The sequence below is a fragment of the Emydura macquarii genome, unplaced genomic scaffold (genome assembly GCF_026122565.2).
Source record: "Emydura macquarii macquarii isolate MOO-44397 ecotype Brisbane River unplaced genomic scaffold, CSIRO-AGI_Emac_v2 contig_2473, whole genome shotgun sequence".
NCBI classification, from domain to species: Eukaryota; Metazoa; Chordata; order Testudines; family Chelidae; genus Emydura; species Emydura macquarii.
The window spans coordinates 14,215,050-14,227,636 of NW_027132610.1; the positions used below are offsets into that span (position 1 = coordinate 14,215,050).

General features: G+C 44.2%; 1 protein-coding gene across 1 annotated transcript; it reads left to right on the top strand.

Annotated features, from left to right (window-relative positions):
* Positions 1–1,536: 1,536 nt before the first annotated feature.
* CCNA1 (cyclin A1) lies at positions 1,537–9,094 on the top strand. Its single transcript, XM_067563006.1, has 8 exons — positions 1,537–1,713; positions 4,123–4,366; positions 4,588–4,712; positions 5,411–5,634; positions 6,242–6,446; positions 7,339–7,452; positions 8,230–8,363; positions 8,822–9,094. Exons 1-8 carry the CDS (start codon positions 1,561–1,563, stop codon positions 8,871–8,873), a joined length of 1,251 nt encoding a protein of 416 aa, XP_067419107.1. The 5' UTR covers positions 1,537–1,560; the 3' UTR covers positions 8,874–9,094.
* The last annotated feature ends 3,493 nt before the right edge of the window (positions 9,095–12,587 follow it).

Consider the following 12,587-nt stretch of genomic DNA (forward strand, 5'->3'; position numbering starts at 1 on the left):
CGAGCAGTTTTTCTCCGCTGGTGAGTCTCGGGGGAGCCAGCAGCGGCTGCACAGCGGCGGGCCAGCTCGGGGGCCCCGGCTCGCACAGAGCAGGCGGAGACCTCTCAGCTCAGTAGTGACCGCAGGAACCGGCCCTTCTGGGGGGTGGGAGGGGATCTCTGCAGCCGCGAGCCCCAAAGCAGGCGTGCGGGGGGGGGGGGAGAAAGAGGGGGACACCTATCCTGCCCCCTTGCAGCCAGTGGCCAGCCCATTGGGGGCTGAGTCCCCACGCCGGGTCGGGCGCCGGCGGGCTCGCAGGGTCTCCATGGAGATTCCCCCCCGCCGACCCCCAGCGCGGCCGCTGCGGTTGCCACGGGAACCGCCGCCGCCGGTCTCAGGTTCCAACGGGTCGGAACCAACAGCCGCGGGCGGGTTGAAAGTAATCAGCGCCCGAGGGGGAGGGGCTGCGCCGCCGCCTCCCTCTCCCCCCGCCCCCCGGGACGCGGCGGGGCTATATAGGCCGGGCTGCGGGGGGGCGGCGCGGCTCTGCGCTGGGGCCAGTCGCTGCTCCCCGTCGGCTGCGAAGACGGCAAGAGAGGCGGGGTCTCCGCCCCACCCCACCTCCTTCGGCTGCGGGGCTGGCGTGTAAATGCGGGGCGGGCAGGGAAGGAAGGAAGGAAGGGAGGAGGAGGAGGAGGAGGAGGCGGCGGCGGCGGCGGAGGCTCCCGGGGTGGGGGGCTCCAGTCCTGGGGCCATTAGTGAGTGTTTGGCCCCTTGCAGGACCCCCCGCCGGCGGGGGTGGGGCTCGTTCCGTTTGGGCTGCAGCACCCGCGGGGCGTTTGGCCCTGGCCTTGCAGCGGGGGCGGTGGGGGCTCGCTAGCCCCGCAGCCCCTCCTGCTTTGTGGCTGCGCGGTGCTCTGCCCTAGCGGTATCTAAAAGCAAGGCGAGCAGCGGGCCTGGCTGAGGGCCAGGAGGGAGCCCCCTGCAGCGGGCTGCAATAGGCTCTTCCTTTTGGGAGCCGCTTCCCTTGCATCCTGGCCCCTGCGACACCATTCCCCAGGGAGCTGGTGTCTTGCTCGGCTTCTCCAGAGGCAACGCTTGTAAGGAGTTGGTGTATTGCCTTGCCGGTGCTCCGACGGGGAAACTGAGTCGAAGGGGGAAATCTGTCGCAGTGTAAGCGGGGCGGGGAAGGCACTTATGAGTCCGATTCTAAGGCCAGGCGGCACCATGGTGATCATCTCACCTGCCCTGTACAATGCAGGCTGGAGAACGTCTCCCAAATAATTCCTAGAGGGTATCTGTCTAGAAATGCATCTGATCTTGATTTAAACATTGTCCGTGATGGCCAATCCATCATGACCCTTGGTAAATTGTTCCAGTGGTTAATGATGAGATGTAGAGAAAGCATCCTCCCTTTAGAATAAGGAGAGGATCTAATGGGAGAAGTCTGCACTCGCTCTAGGAATGAGAGGGCAATCTGGAGTGCTGTCTCTAGAGAGAAATTGGGATGACTAACTTGCCTGGGATGACTAACTTGCATCTCTGTTCTCTTCTTAGGTGTCAGCTGCTGACCTTGAAGCAATGCATCACAACGATAAGAGTGGGATCTCCCAAGCTGGAAATCGGGAGATCCGTCAGGTTGCAGCTGGGCCTTATGCCAACCAAAATCTGCCACAGAGGGCTGTGCTTGGGCTGCTGACTGAGAATGGGCAATGCTTGAGGGCATGTGGCCAGGTAACTTTGGGGGATACCCCATTCTTACTGGGGTTACACTTATGAAAAGTGACTGGCAAACTCCATAGATGCCTCTTGTGCATGTGTGGATGACACCATGTAAATCAGATATAGTATGGGCAGTTGCTAGGGAAGGTTTTCTTCTCTCCAAACAAATCCTGTCAAGGTCCATGTTATTCCAGCACTGGGTTTCTTCTAGGAAGACTTTTCTCACTGTGCCTCTTAAATTTTGATAATGAGGAACTATGACAATTTTTTCTTACCTAAACTGGATGTCCTTGTAAACCTAATTTGTCTTTTTTTAAACCTTACTATTGCAAACTGGTATGTAAACATCATTTTTTTTCAAAGTGACAAAAGCCTGATAAATGACATTCGCTTGCATTGAACGGACACAGTACCAACTCTGACAAATTTATTGCATGTTTCCTGGTATTTAGTGTCTTCCTTGAAGTCCTAGCTCCTGGATCCTGTGATTACTTGAGAATCTCAGTTCAGCTGTCTTTTTTAGGTTAAGTTTCTAGCCCACATAAATGCAGAAACAAGTTTGAAAATGTGGCCCAAGTGCAATTTAAAGGCTCAGACTAGAAGGCAAATAAAGAGAACCCAGCGTTTTTTAACCTCTTGACTTCCAAGGCAATTGTATGATTTTTTTTTAATGCTTGGGGCTGGCACTGCTGGGTTAACACACCCAGATTTGCTTTTCTCTGCATTTCATCCAGAGCACACATGGGATTTAAAAGGGTAGTGCTTCAATCTGTTCTGTTCTTGGGGAGATCATGGCTACCTAGTATTCTACAATGTGGCTCTACTGACCATTCCTCCTCTGCCCTAATTTGGTGCCCTTCTTTAAGTAAGGTTTCTGGAGGGAGAGGAACTAAGGGGCTGTTAAATGAGTTCTCTATACTTCTGACCTATGGAATGTAGGGTTCAATGGAAATGTATATACCCCTTAACTGTCAACTACTGCTCAAAGGTTCCGTGGCTCTGTACATGAGTCTGACAGTGTAGTGATGTGATGGCAATACATTCAGAGAGCAAGGATTACTTTTGGGACAGCCTTTTTTCCTGTTCCCTCATGGTTCATGTTTCAGAATAAATTTGGGTGCCAGAGCTACTATGAAGATTTTAATTTGGTAAGCATGACACTCTCTCTAGTACTGTACTGTGTCACAGACTGGAATGGTCCTTGCATGTATAGTAGTTGCTGCTCCTGTGCAAAGCCCTCTAGAGGAAACCAGTCCAGTGGAATCAGAGTAAAAACAGATTACTATTTAAAGGTGGTAATCCTTAGAGTACATCTGGTATAGTGCAATAAAGACAAAAACCCCACAGTCTTCAAACCTGCCTGTCTAAAGCCAGGCTCCTAAATAAAGGAAGTGGGCAGATCTGCAAATCCCACCCAACAGATGATGTAGGAGCTCAACATCTCTGAAAAGTTCTTACTGGAGCCGCTGCAGCTCTTATTGACATGGTGGGATTTGTGAATGCCCAGCTTTCTGAAGATTGGCTCCCTTTGATATGTTAGCCTGACTTTGCCCAAAGCTTTTTCAAACCAAGGTGCCTGAAGTAGTGCTGAAAAGTGGCTTATGATGCAGATAATACAGTGTATGCTCATATTGGGGCTGAGAGCTCTTACCTACTTGCCCAGTTCAAAACTTTCACTATAGTTATGTGCCAAACTCTAATCCACTTGTGCAGTTCACTGACATGCTCACTAGAGTTAAGAAACTTCTACTAGCTTTTATCTACAGGCTTGCTCTTGACTATTGGAGTTCCAAGAAGACTGATTTAACCCTTATAAAAGACTTTTATTAACTTTTCAATACAACTCTCTGACCCCAATTTTTCTGAAAACTGTACTCTTAATTATTATATATTGCCTCTTGCAACACATGATATGGCAAAATCTATTTTTGCAACCTTAATATCAAATTAGAAAAGACTGCTTTAAACTCTTAATGCACCTCTTGTTTTCTTCAGCAAGCTAAGGTAACAAGTGCTGGGCTGCATTTAAACTTGGTGGTTCTCACATGAATAAACTGAAGTGAGCTTATAATTACAGTTGGCATTTCAGCAAAATTGCTCAGGCTGGTGCTCTTGCAGATGAATGTCTGCCACTAGCAATATAAGTGTATTCAATACTGAATCTGGCTTATTAAATTGGAAGATAGGTCATTCTCCATGTGGCACAAATGTCCATCATTACAGCAAGATGGCAGTAAGCAGAACTTCCTAAATACCAGTTGTAATGGCAAGCTTTGTTTCAACTAATGTTCAGCTTATTGATGCAAGCGCTAGCAGTCTGCAGTGCTATGAAAAATAGGTGGCTTTCCTCTAAAAATGAGTTGCACTATTGTGTTCCTACCTAAATCTCTCCCTACAGGTTTATTCTGTACTTTATTTCAGGGTGCCACCATAGTCAGACGCTTCTCTGGCTCTGAAAATGCTTTCCCTCCATCTGGAAAGAACATATTGCCTAGCTGTATGGTCAATGTAACATCCAAGCAAGGCTTTGCTATATATGTAGATGAACCAGAGCAGAAAGACACATACAGCTGCACAATTGTGGAGGAGGTGGAACCTAGCCTGTGTGAAGTGGATACTAGCACAATGAAACCCAACATTCATCTGCTGTTGGATTTGAGTACAGGTAACTGTCGCTGCTCAAAACCTTGCTTGCAACATTAATCTCCTCCATGGAGTGGATGTCTTTTTCTAACAAAAGTAAACTTGTCTAAATTATCTGTAGATGACTTATTCATATAAATGTGATTGAATCTCGCACTGCCAGCAAATCAGCGGGATAAGTTAAAAGGAAAAATGTCCCAGCTAAATGTCTTGCTTTATGTAATAAAAATCCTGATTGTGCAGGTTCTCCTATGTTGGTCGATACATCAATCCAATCACAGCATGAGGTTCATGTGGATAACATCGTGGATGTAATGAATGTAGGAGACTATGCAGAAGACATTCATCAGTACCTTAGAGAAGCTGAAGTGAGTGGCTCTTTCACAAGCCTGTAACATCAGTGTTTCCTTGACCACATGTACTGGCATCACTTACCTCTTAGAAAGATGTAGATTGCCCCTATTAAAGCATTCCTGCCTGCCCCAATCTTCAGATTCTCAGGTTGTCATTTAGCATCTCTTTATTGCCTGCACTCTGTTTAACAAAGCATTCTTAAGAAGTTCCCTATGCTGCTGGCCTTACAAGGTCAGAGCAGGAAGTAGTGAGAAAAGATTCTTCTGAAATGCAGGACACAGTTGACTCTAGCTCCTCAGATGGAATGTGCAAATGAGCTTTGCCAGGATGAAGAGACTTGAAACAGCTCCTGAGAACCTATTTATCAGGCTTAGAATAAGAGAATGCTACAGCCTTTTTTGCACAATCTAAGGAGCTGGTGGTTACCTGGGCTCCTAACCCCCACCATAGCAGCGCTTCCTCCCACGCTCCTCCTATACGCTAGCTTTTACACTGTGTGCTAGATCTTCCTCAATTACAGCTATCAAACTTCACCATCAGCTAACTTTTGTTGCTGAATTCAATACAGATCCTGGACTCATTGATGGTGGGAACAGGTAATGACCTTAATATATTGACCATCAATGAGAATAATTGTTTACACCATGGATATGGCAAGGTTATTCTTACTATAACAGAGCCTAATTACTGAACTTCAAATCTTTCCAAACAGGTAAGATACAGGCCAAAACCATATTACATGCGAAAGCAGCCAGACATTACATCAGGGATGCGTTCAATCTTGGTGGACTGGCTGGTGGAAGTTGGGCAAGAATACAAACTTCGTACTGAAACACTGTACCTAGCTGTCAACTTTCTGGACCGGTTTCTTTCCTGCATGTCTGTCCTCAGAGGAAAGCTGCAGCTTGTGGGAACAGCGGCAATTCTTCTGGCTGCGTAAGTGTCCTTCATATTCCCTTCTGAAGTCCTGACAGGCAAAAACTTCTTGTGGGACAAGACCTCTTGGTCTCATCAAGAGGTTGAAACTAAAACCTGTTCTGAAGGTTTGTGCGGGTTCAGAAAATGACCCACACCTTGCAATGGTAAGAACTTGTCTGCAAAGTAACACATGCTATCATTCTACTTAATTCAAAACTCCTCTTACTGATTTTGATGTTGAATATGAACGAAGAACCAAAACTTGTTTTGTCTGGAGTATATTGTATCACTGAGACTTTTGGCTCTTAAAGCCAAAACCTCTTGACTTCAATGTGAATTCTGTTTAAAAATAGTACATGACATATTGTGTAATTTGGCTCTAAAGGAGGCAGTTTAATGTATGTAAATACTGCTCATTTGTACAGTCAGTCTAAAAAGGACCTGTGGGCAAGAGCTGAATGTATTAAGCTTATCAGAAGGTACCATGTATGTTACAGGATCTCCCTAGTCAGGAGTTGAGTCTCTGAACCTTCTTGGATGAAGGTGGATCCATGTGTTCATCCCCACACTGACTCCTACAGGCTTTTTCTCTCCAATTATAGACTTTCTTTGCACTCACTTCTAGGAAATATGAAGAGATCTACCCTCCAGAGGTAGAGGAGTTTGTGTATATAACAGATGATACTTACACAAAGAGACAGTTATTAAGAATGGAACATCTGCTCCTGAAAGTACTGGCTTTTGACTTGACAGTACCAACTATCAACCAGTTTCTCCTTCAGTATTTACAGAGACACGGCGTCTGTGTCAGGACAGAGAACTTTGCAAGGGTATGTGTTACACTCCTTTCAGAACTAGAGGAGGCCAGTAATTGTTAATACAGCAATATGTAGGGGATGGAGAAGTGGTCACTTTCAGTCTGATTGGTCACTCCCAGGAGCATCCACTTAATTGGAAAACACCTACCTTGGGGAACATGCTGAGGGTGGCTGACTGTCAGTCAAATGTGACTAACACCCTGATAAAGCAGTACCCTAACTGGGGGTTGTTACCAAGCCTGCATTTTATGCAGTGCACAGCACAGGAATTAAATTTAAACCTAGTAGCAAAATCTGTCACACTTCTTGCTTTCCAAAACTACAGCTCTGTGCTGTCAGTCTGTATTATTAGCACTTGTAAAACAGTAGAGCCCAGAGGCCCAACAAAGATGAGGGCTGTGTCATGCTAACCACTGACTGTACCAGTATAACTCTCCAGGACATAAACTTTCACTATCAACATAAAGAAGGTCAAAGGGTGAAAGAAGGCAAGTCTTATACTCACTGTCACAGATGGGGAGCTGTGGTGCACAAACAAACTTGCCTGGGGCCATACAAGAAGCCTGTGATAGAGCTGAAGACAAACCCAGGTCTCCTGGATCTCAGTCTAGTGCCTTAAGCACAAGACTGCCTCCATCCTTCACTCAACTAACAATATATCTAAAAAGATGACTGACTCCATTGAAGATTACTGTAGAACTCCTGTTGACTCCAATGAGGGCAAGATTTCACCCTAACTTTCTAAATAGTTAGTCTGCTTAGAAAGCTGCTTTATAATGGTCCACTGTTCTCCAAAACTATGGTACTGCCAGGATAACTATGCCTTTTTGGAGCTCATTGAATTGGTCCCACTGTGTATAGAGTTCTGTTTTGAAAGTAACTTTTTAACATTTCTTTTGCTTAGTATGTGGCAGAGCTGAGTCTCCTGGAAGCAGATCCATTCCTGAAGTACCTTCCTTCACAAACTGCTGCAGCCGCTTACTGTCTCGCAAATTACACTGTGAACAGGCATTTCTGGGTAAGCTCTTATTCTCTGAGCTGCTGTGGAATAGGGGGTTTCATGTCTCCAGGTTCAGACTTAGAAGTGGAAAGAATCTCCACTCCACATAGTATGAACTAACAGATCTCTTGGCGGGTTGTAGTTCAATTAAACAGGGTTTTCCACTGGCACACATTAATATCTAGCTAGTGTAAGACTTATTCCTCCCTTCCGTCTACTACTTCTGGACAAGTAGGACTAATACTCTCTTGGTCACTTGCTGAGACTGACCTGATATGGTACACAATCCTAATGAGACTTGCCATATAACTAACCATCTTGTCAATGTATTGATCTCACCTTATAAAAAAACTGATAGACTGGTTTCTGTTGGGGGTCAGAAGAATCTTAATGCAGCACATGGTTTTATCCAAATACCAGTCTTATTGCTGTAGGAATAACTTATTTTGGTGGGAATGGTAGGGGACACTGCTCAGAACTAATTAGACAGACGTCCGCAAGAATACTGTCTGCATCAGGCAGGAGCTTCTTGTCTGCTTTCTCTGCTATAGTGAAGACCTAACATGGACGTTGACGCTAGGATGCATCTGGGGTATTGAGGGGGTTCATATCCTCTATGGTGACTGCTATGGAATCTCACTTCAGCAGCAAAACACATGCATCCATCCATCCATCCAAGTATTCAGCAGAAACGTGATCTGCTTCTTTACAGACAGGGCCTCCACCAAAATCTGGAAGACAAGCTACCTAACCAAATGGAATAATGTACCAGTAATTCTTTTCTCTACTCATCAGCCAGAAACACTTGCTGCATTCACTGGGTATTCGCTAAGCGAGATAGTGCCTTGTCTGAGTGACCTACATAAAGCATGCCTGGATGCTTCTCATCGACCACAGCAAGCAATTAGAGAGAAGTACAAGCTGTCAAAGTAAGTTCCTAAAACACTAAATGCTTTGTTTGACTCCAAATGATAGCAGGGATTAAAACTGGCCTAATCTCCTCAATTGATGGAAATCATGCTGTACTAATCAGTGGAGCTATGCCATGGGGAGGTCCTATGTGCCAGCTGTTTAAGCTAAAGTTTCTACATAACCGGTAGTCCTACCCAGTAGCTCCACTAACACAAGGTGGTGACTGATGTTAACTACACACATCTTGAGGGTTGGGGTGATGTTGATAAGAACTGCTCTTATAAAAGCAATGTTATAATCTAGGCACAGCCCTAAGTGTTTCAGGCTTGCATGATGCTGAAGAACTGAACATCTAAAAACAGAATCATTCTTGTATCTCAAGTAGGGTTTCCTGCTTAATAAGGTTGGAAGCAATGTCTGACAAGATGTCAGTTAGTTACAAGTTATTTAATTAACTGCCTGTTTTCTATTGTAGGTACATGCACGTGTCCTTCATGGAGCCACCAGCAGTTCTTCCTCTGCAATAAATGTCAGTGCACCAGCACACTGACTAAAATTGAAGCACTTGCCTCATGATCAACAGAGTTGGTCTTGCGTTTTTATAGGGCACTGCAGGTCATGTGTCAGTAACCATGGTTCTTGTTGTTTTAGCTGACATTTTTAAATGACTTTTTTTACAAGGACTCTAGACTGTAGTTTTAATGTAAACTAAAAGCACTTTTAATAAATATCTTGGGTTATGAATGTCTCTAGCTTCACTTGTCCAAGCTTCAATTTAAGTTGTGGTAGATTCTCCATTCTTGGCACCTCTTTAAATCAATATTGGATGAGTTTCTGCTTGAACTGGTGCATCTTAAAAAAAAAAAAAAAAGCACAAAAAACCTTAAGTTCTATGGTCTTACCTAGATCCCAGAAAAAGGTTATGAATCAAAGGAAAAACTGTATTAATGCCTACCATAAATTAATATCTTCAGCTAGTTTGTATCTACTGTAACTGTGGATCATGTAACAAGATCCTAACCAGAATGAGTCTAATCACTTCAGAGCGAACAGTCCCCGAAGCCCCTATCACAGTTAGGTGCTGTCCAAACACACAGAATCATAGCGGTGTAGGACTAGAAGGGACCTCAGTATGTCATCTAACATGGTTAGATATGATACTTGCCCTATGGGTCTTGCAGTCAATCTGTCACTTGAGTCTTGTTTCAAACAATAGGAAGGAAGATGAGGGCAACACACACAATCACATACCTATGAAAGTTAGCTATTGCATAAATCCTCAAATGTAATTTCTTAAGTGCTGCACCATCAAATCATCACTGGGTGGGTAGCTTCTTTTAGGTGAGACAACAGCAGTGTTCATAAGGGAATTGAAGGAAGCCCTGTGGATTAGTTCAGAGTTAATGTTCCCATGTAGAAAGTGCAGACATGTATTGGAGAGTCAAACATGCAATCCTTGAAAGCTTAATTGGCAAAGGAAAGAAAGGGGTATGGGTGAAATGAGGTTACAGCAGATTAGTAGCAAGGCGCAGAATTGTGGGGAGACTCTAAGCAAAGATGAAACTTAGTGCTATGGGGTGTGGAGGAGAATTAATGCAGAGAATCAAAGGGAAAGTGATGGGTTCATGGGCCCCTTAGATTTACCTAAAGGTAGAGGGCATCTAGATGTTTGAGGCCAAAGAAATGGACACTGTAGTAATCAAAATGCAAGAGATGGGCTAGGAGTGCTAGCTGTATAGAAAGAAAGAGTCTGCATCTTCTGGGAGATGCAGCAGGATTGGAACACTCCTGGGGAGGTGGGGGAAATGACAAGGGAGAGGCAAGTCAGATGCCATTCTGTTCCTAGCTGTGTGCCTGAATAACAGGAATGACTTGTTAATAGAGGCGTAACTTGAGCAAAAAAAGGAGTTTGGTTTTGGCCATATTCAGCTCCTAAGATGCTGTGGAGAAGTTTATTTCTGCCTGTCTGACTAGACTGAAGTCGGGTGGAGAGGATGGAAAAATATTTGAATGTGTGAATAGCTGGTGACAATAGAGGATTTTTTTTTTTTTTAAATGGAGCGTTCTAGTGTGGGGGCATAGGGAAATTGTTTTATGTGGACTTTCTCAAGAAACAGGCAGGGACAGCCTTAGAGGATAAGACTTCAGCGGAGAGTAGATTAAAATAGCAGTGAGGATGATTTTGGGACCGGGGGGGGGGCAGCTGACATTGGACTTTGGAGTAGAATCTGTGATGAAAACAGTAGAAATTGCAGAAGTCCCACCAGAAAGAATCCAGGATGAAGTTAGAAGACATTAGATACTGAAGCCTTGGGTACTTCTATGGGAGAGAAATTAGAAGATGTCTCTGTATCCCACTATAGGATTGTTAAATACTGCACACATTCTAGTACTCTGATCTCTCAATGTGGCACACAACAGAATTCCTCTCTACATAAGTCTAGGCTGTCAGGAAAACTCTCTTGAATTCTTGATTTCATCCCACTTCAAACATTCCCACCCCACTTTAGTCTAAACTTCACTTCTTAGGGTTCATAACACCAAAAAGACACAGGTGGGCAGGAGACACCTTGATCCTCCTTTATCCATGCTATATCTTTTCAAAGAAAGCTTGAAACAAATCTGACTTCCCCCTTGGCCTAAAGTCCCTCCAGTCTGTTAACATTAACAGAAACAAGGAGTTTATAATAGGCTATGTAAATACTGCTGTCATGCCAGGCCTTGAGGACTACTACTTCATCTAACCTGAAAAGATGGCTTTGGTACCTGAATCTAAAACTACCTGCCTCTTTGTGCCACACACTATTTCACGCATCCTCCCTAAGACTCGGTAGTACTATTTTCCAGGACTTTCCCTTCCCCTCCAGTGCATGTTGCAAACTGTTTCTTTAGAAATAAAAGTGCTAGGGTGCTTTTGAACTGCCAACAGTGTGCACTGCCATCTGTCTTGGTCCCCTGTGTTTTTGTCCTTAGTGGTATCTGACACCACCTGATTTAGTGGCTATAGGTTGTCATTAACATCTTGTCTAGTCCTACCTGCCATGACTAAAACTCAATGCAAGAAGACCTACTGCTGGTCTCCAGCTCTCCTAGAACCCTTCTGTAAACATACTGGCCTTGTTTTCAGCCCTCAGTGACATGTTGACTGGAAAAAAAACCCTTTCCCTGTATCCATCTAGTGTGCATAAACTTAAGGTAGAATTTATTGAGCCCCTGTACCCAAATGCTCTTTTGAAATAAAACATAACACCATAGATGTAATCTAAATCAAACTGGCATGTGCAAAAATCAAGGTTATGGGGATCCAGTAAATGGCCTAATGTGAGGGGTAGGACTTTCTTTTTCTTAATTCATTATATTAAAGCGAGAGGCAGAAATAGACCAACCTTGGTTATTTAAGAGAACCTTTATTTAGCAGTTTCTGCGGAAGGGGACTTCTCTTCCAGACCATGTCAGTTTGTTTGAATAAACTAGCTGCTTATAACTGATTGTTCCTTAAGTCCCTCAAAATAGAATTAATATCTGAGAGGCTATATTGTTTGATCCCATGATCATTATGAAGAGGCACTTTATATTCCATATGCAGTGTAGTTAAAGATTTATAAGCTGAGCCCTGCGATCAACCCAAGGAATAAAAGAATCTAGGGACCATTCTTCCGAACAGAATCAGAGTAACTCAGCAGGGAGGATGAAGAAGACTGTATTACTGGGGAACGGGGGTACTCTAACCAGGGGCTATGTTCAAATTTTAAAGTTTGAGTTCCAGAAATCACTGTCTTGAACACAAATTTGAGTAGCATTGAAAAGCCTTTAATTGGCGAGGGCTACTTGCTTTGCCTAATTTTAGAAAATCCTATTTAATGGTAACCAGACTTGCTCTCCTGATCATGTATTGTACACTAGGGAAATGTTTTAGCACCGATTGAATACAAAGCATCAGTTAAAAATAGCTACTGTGCCACATCACTGCAAAAACATGGTCCTTGCTTTGTCATAGGTAGAGGAGAAAGACTGTAAGCCCATTCTAGGTAGGGTATGAGATGGAGCATTTATGTCTTTCAACAATATTTCTTCAGAGAGAAAGGATGGCTTTGTGGTAGAAATACAGATTAGGAGAGCTGGCTTCTGTACATGGCTGTGCCAGACTTGCTTGCACTTTGACTGTGTTACTTAACCTTTCTGCTGCAGCTACCTCCTCTTTAAAATGAAAATACATTTATGTCATAGGAATGAAAAAGGAT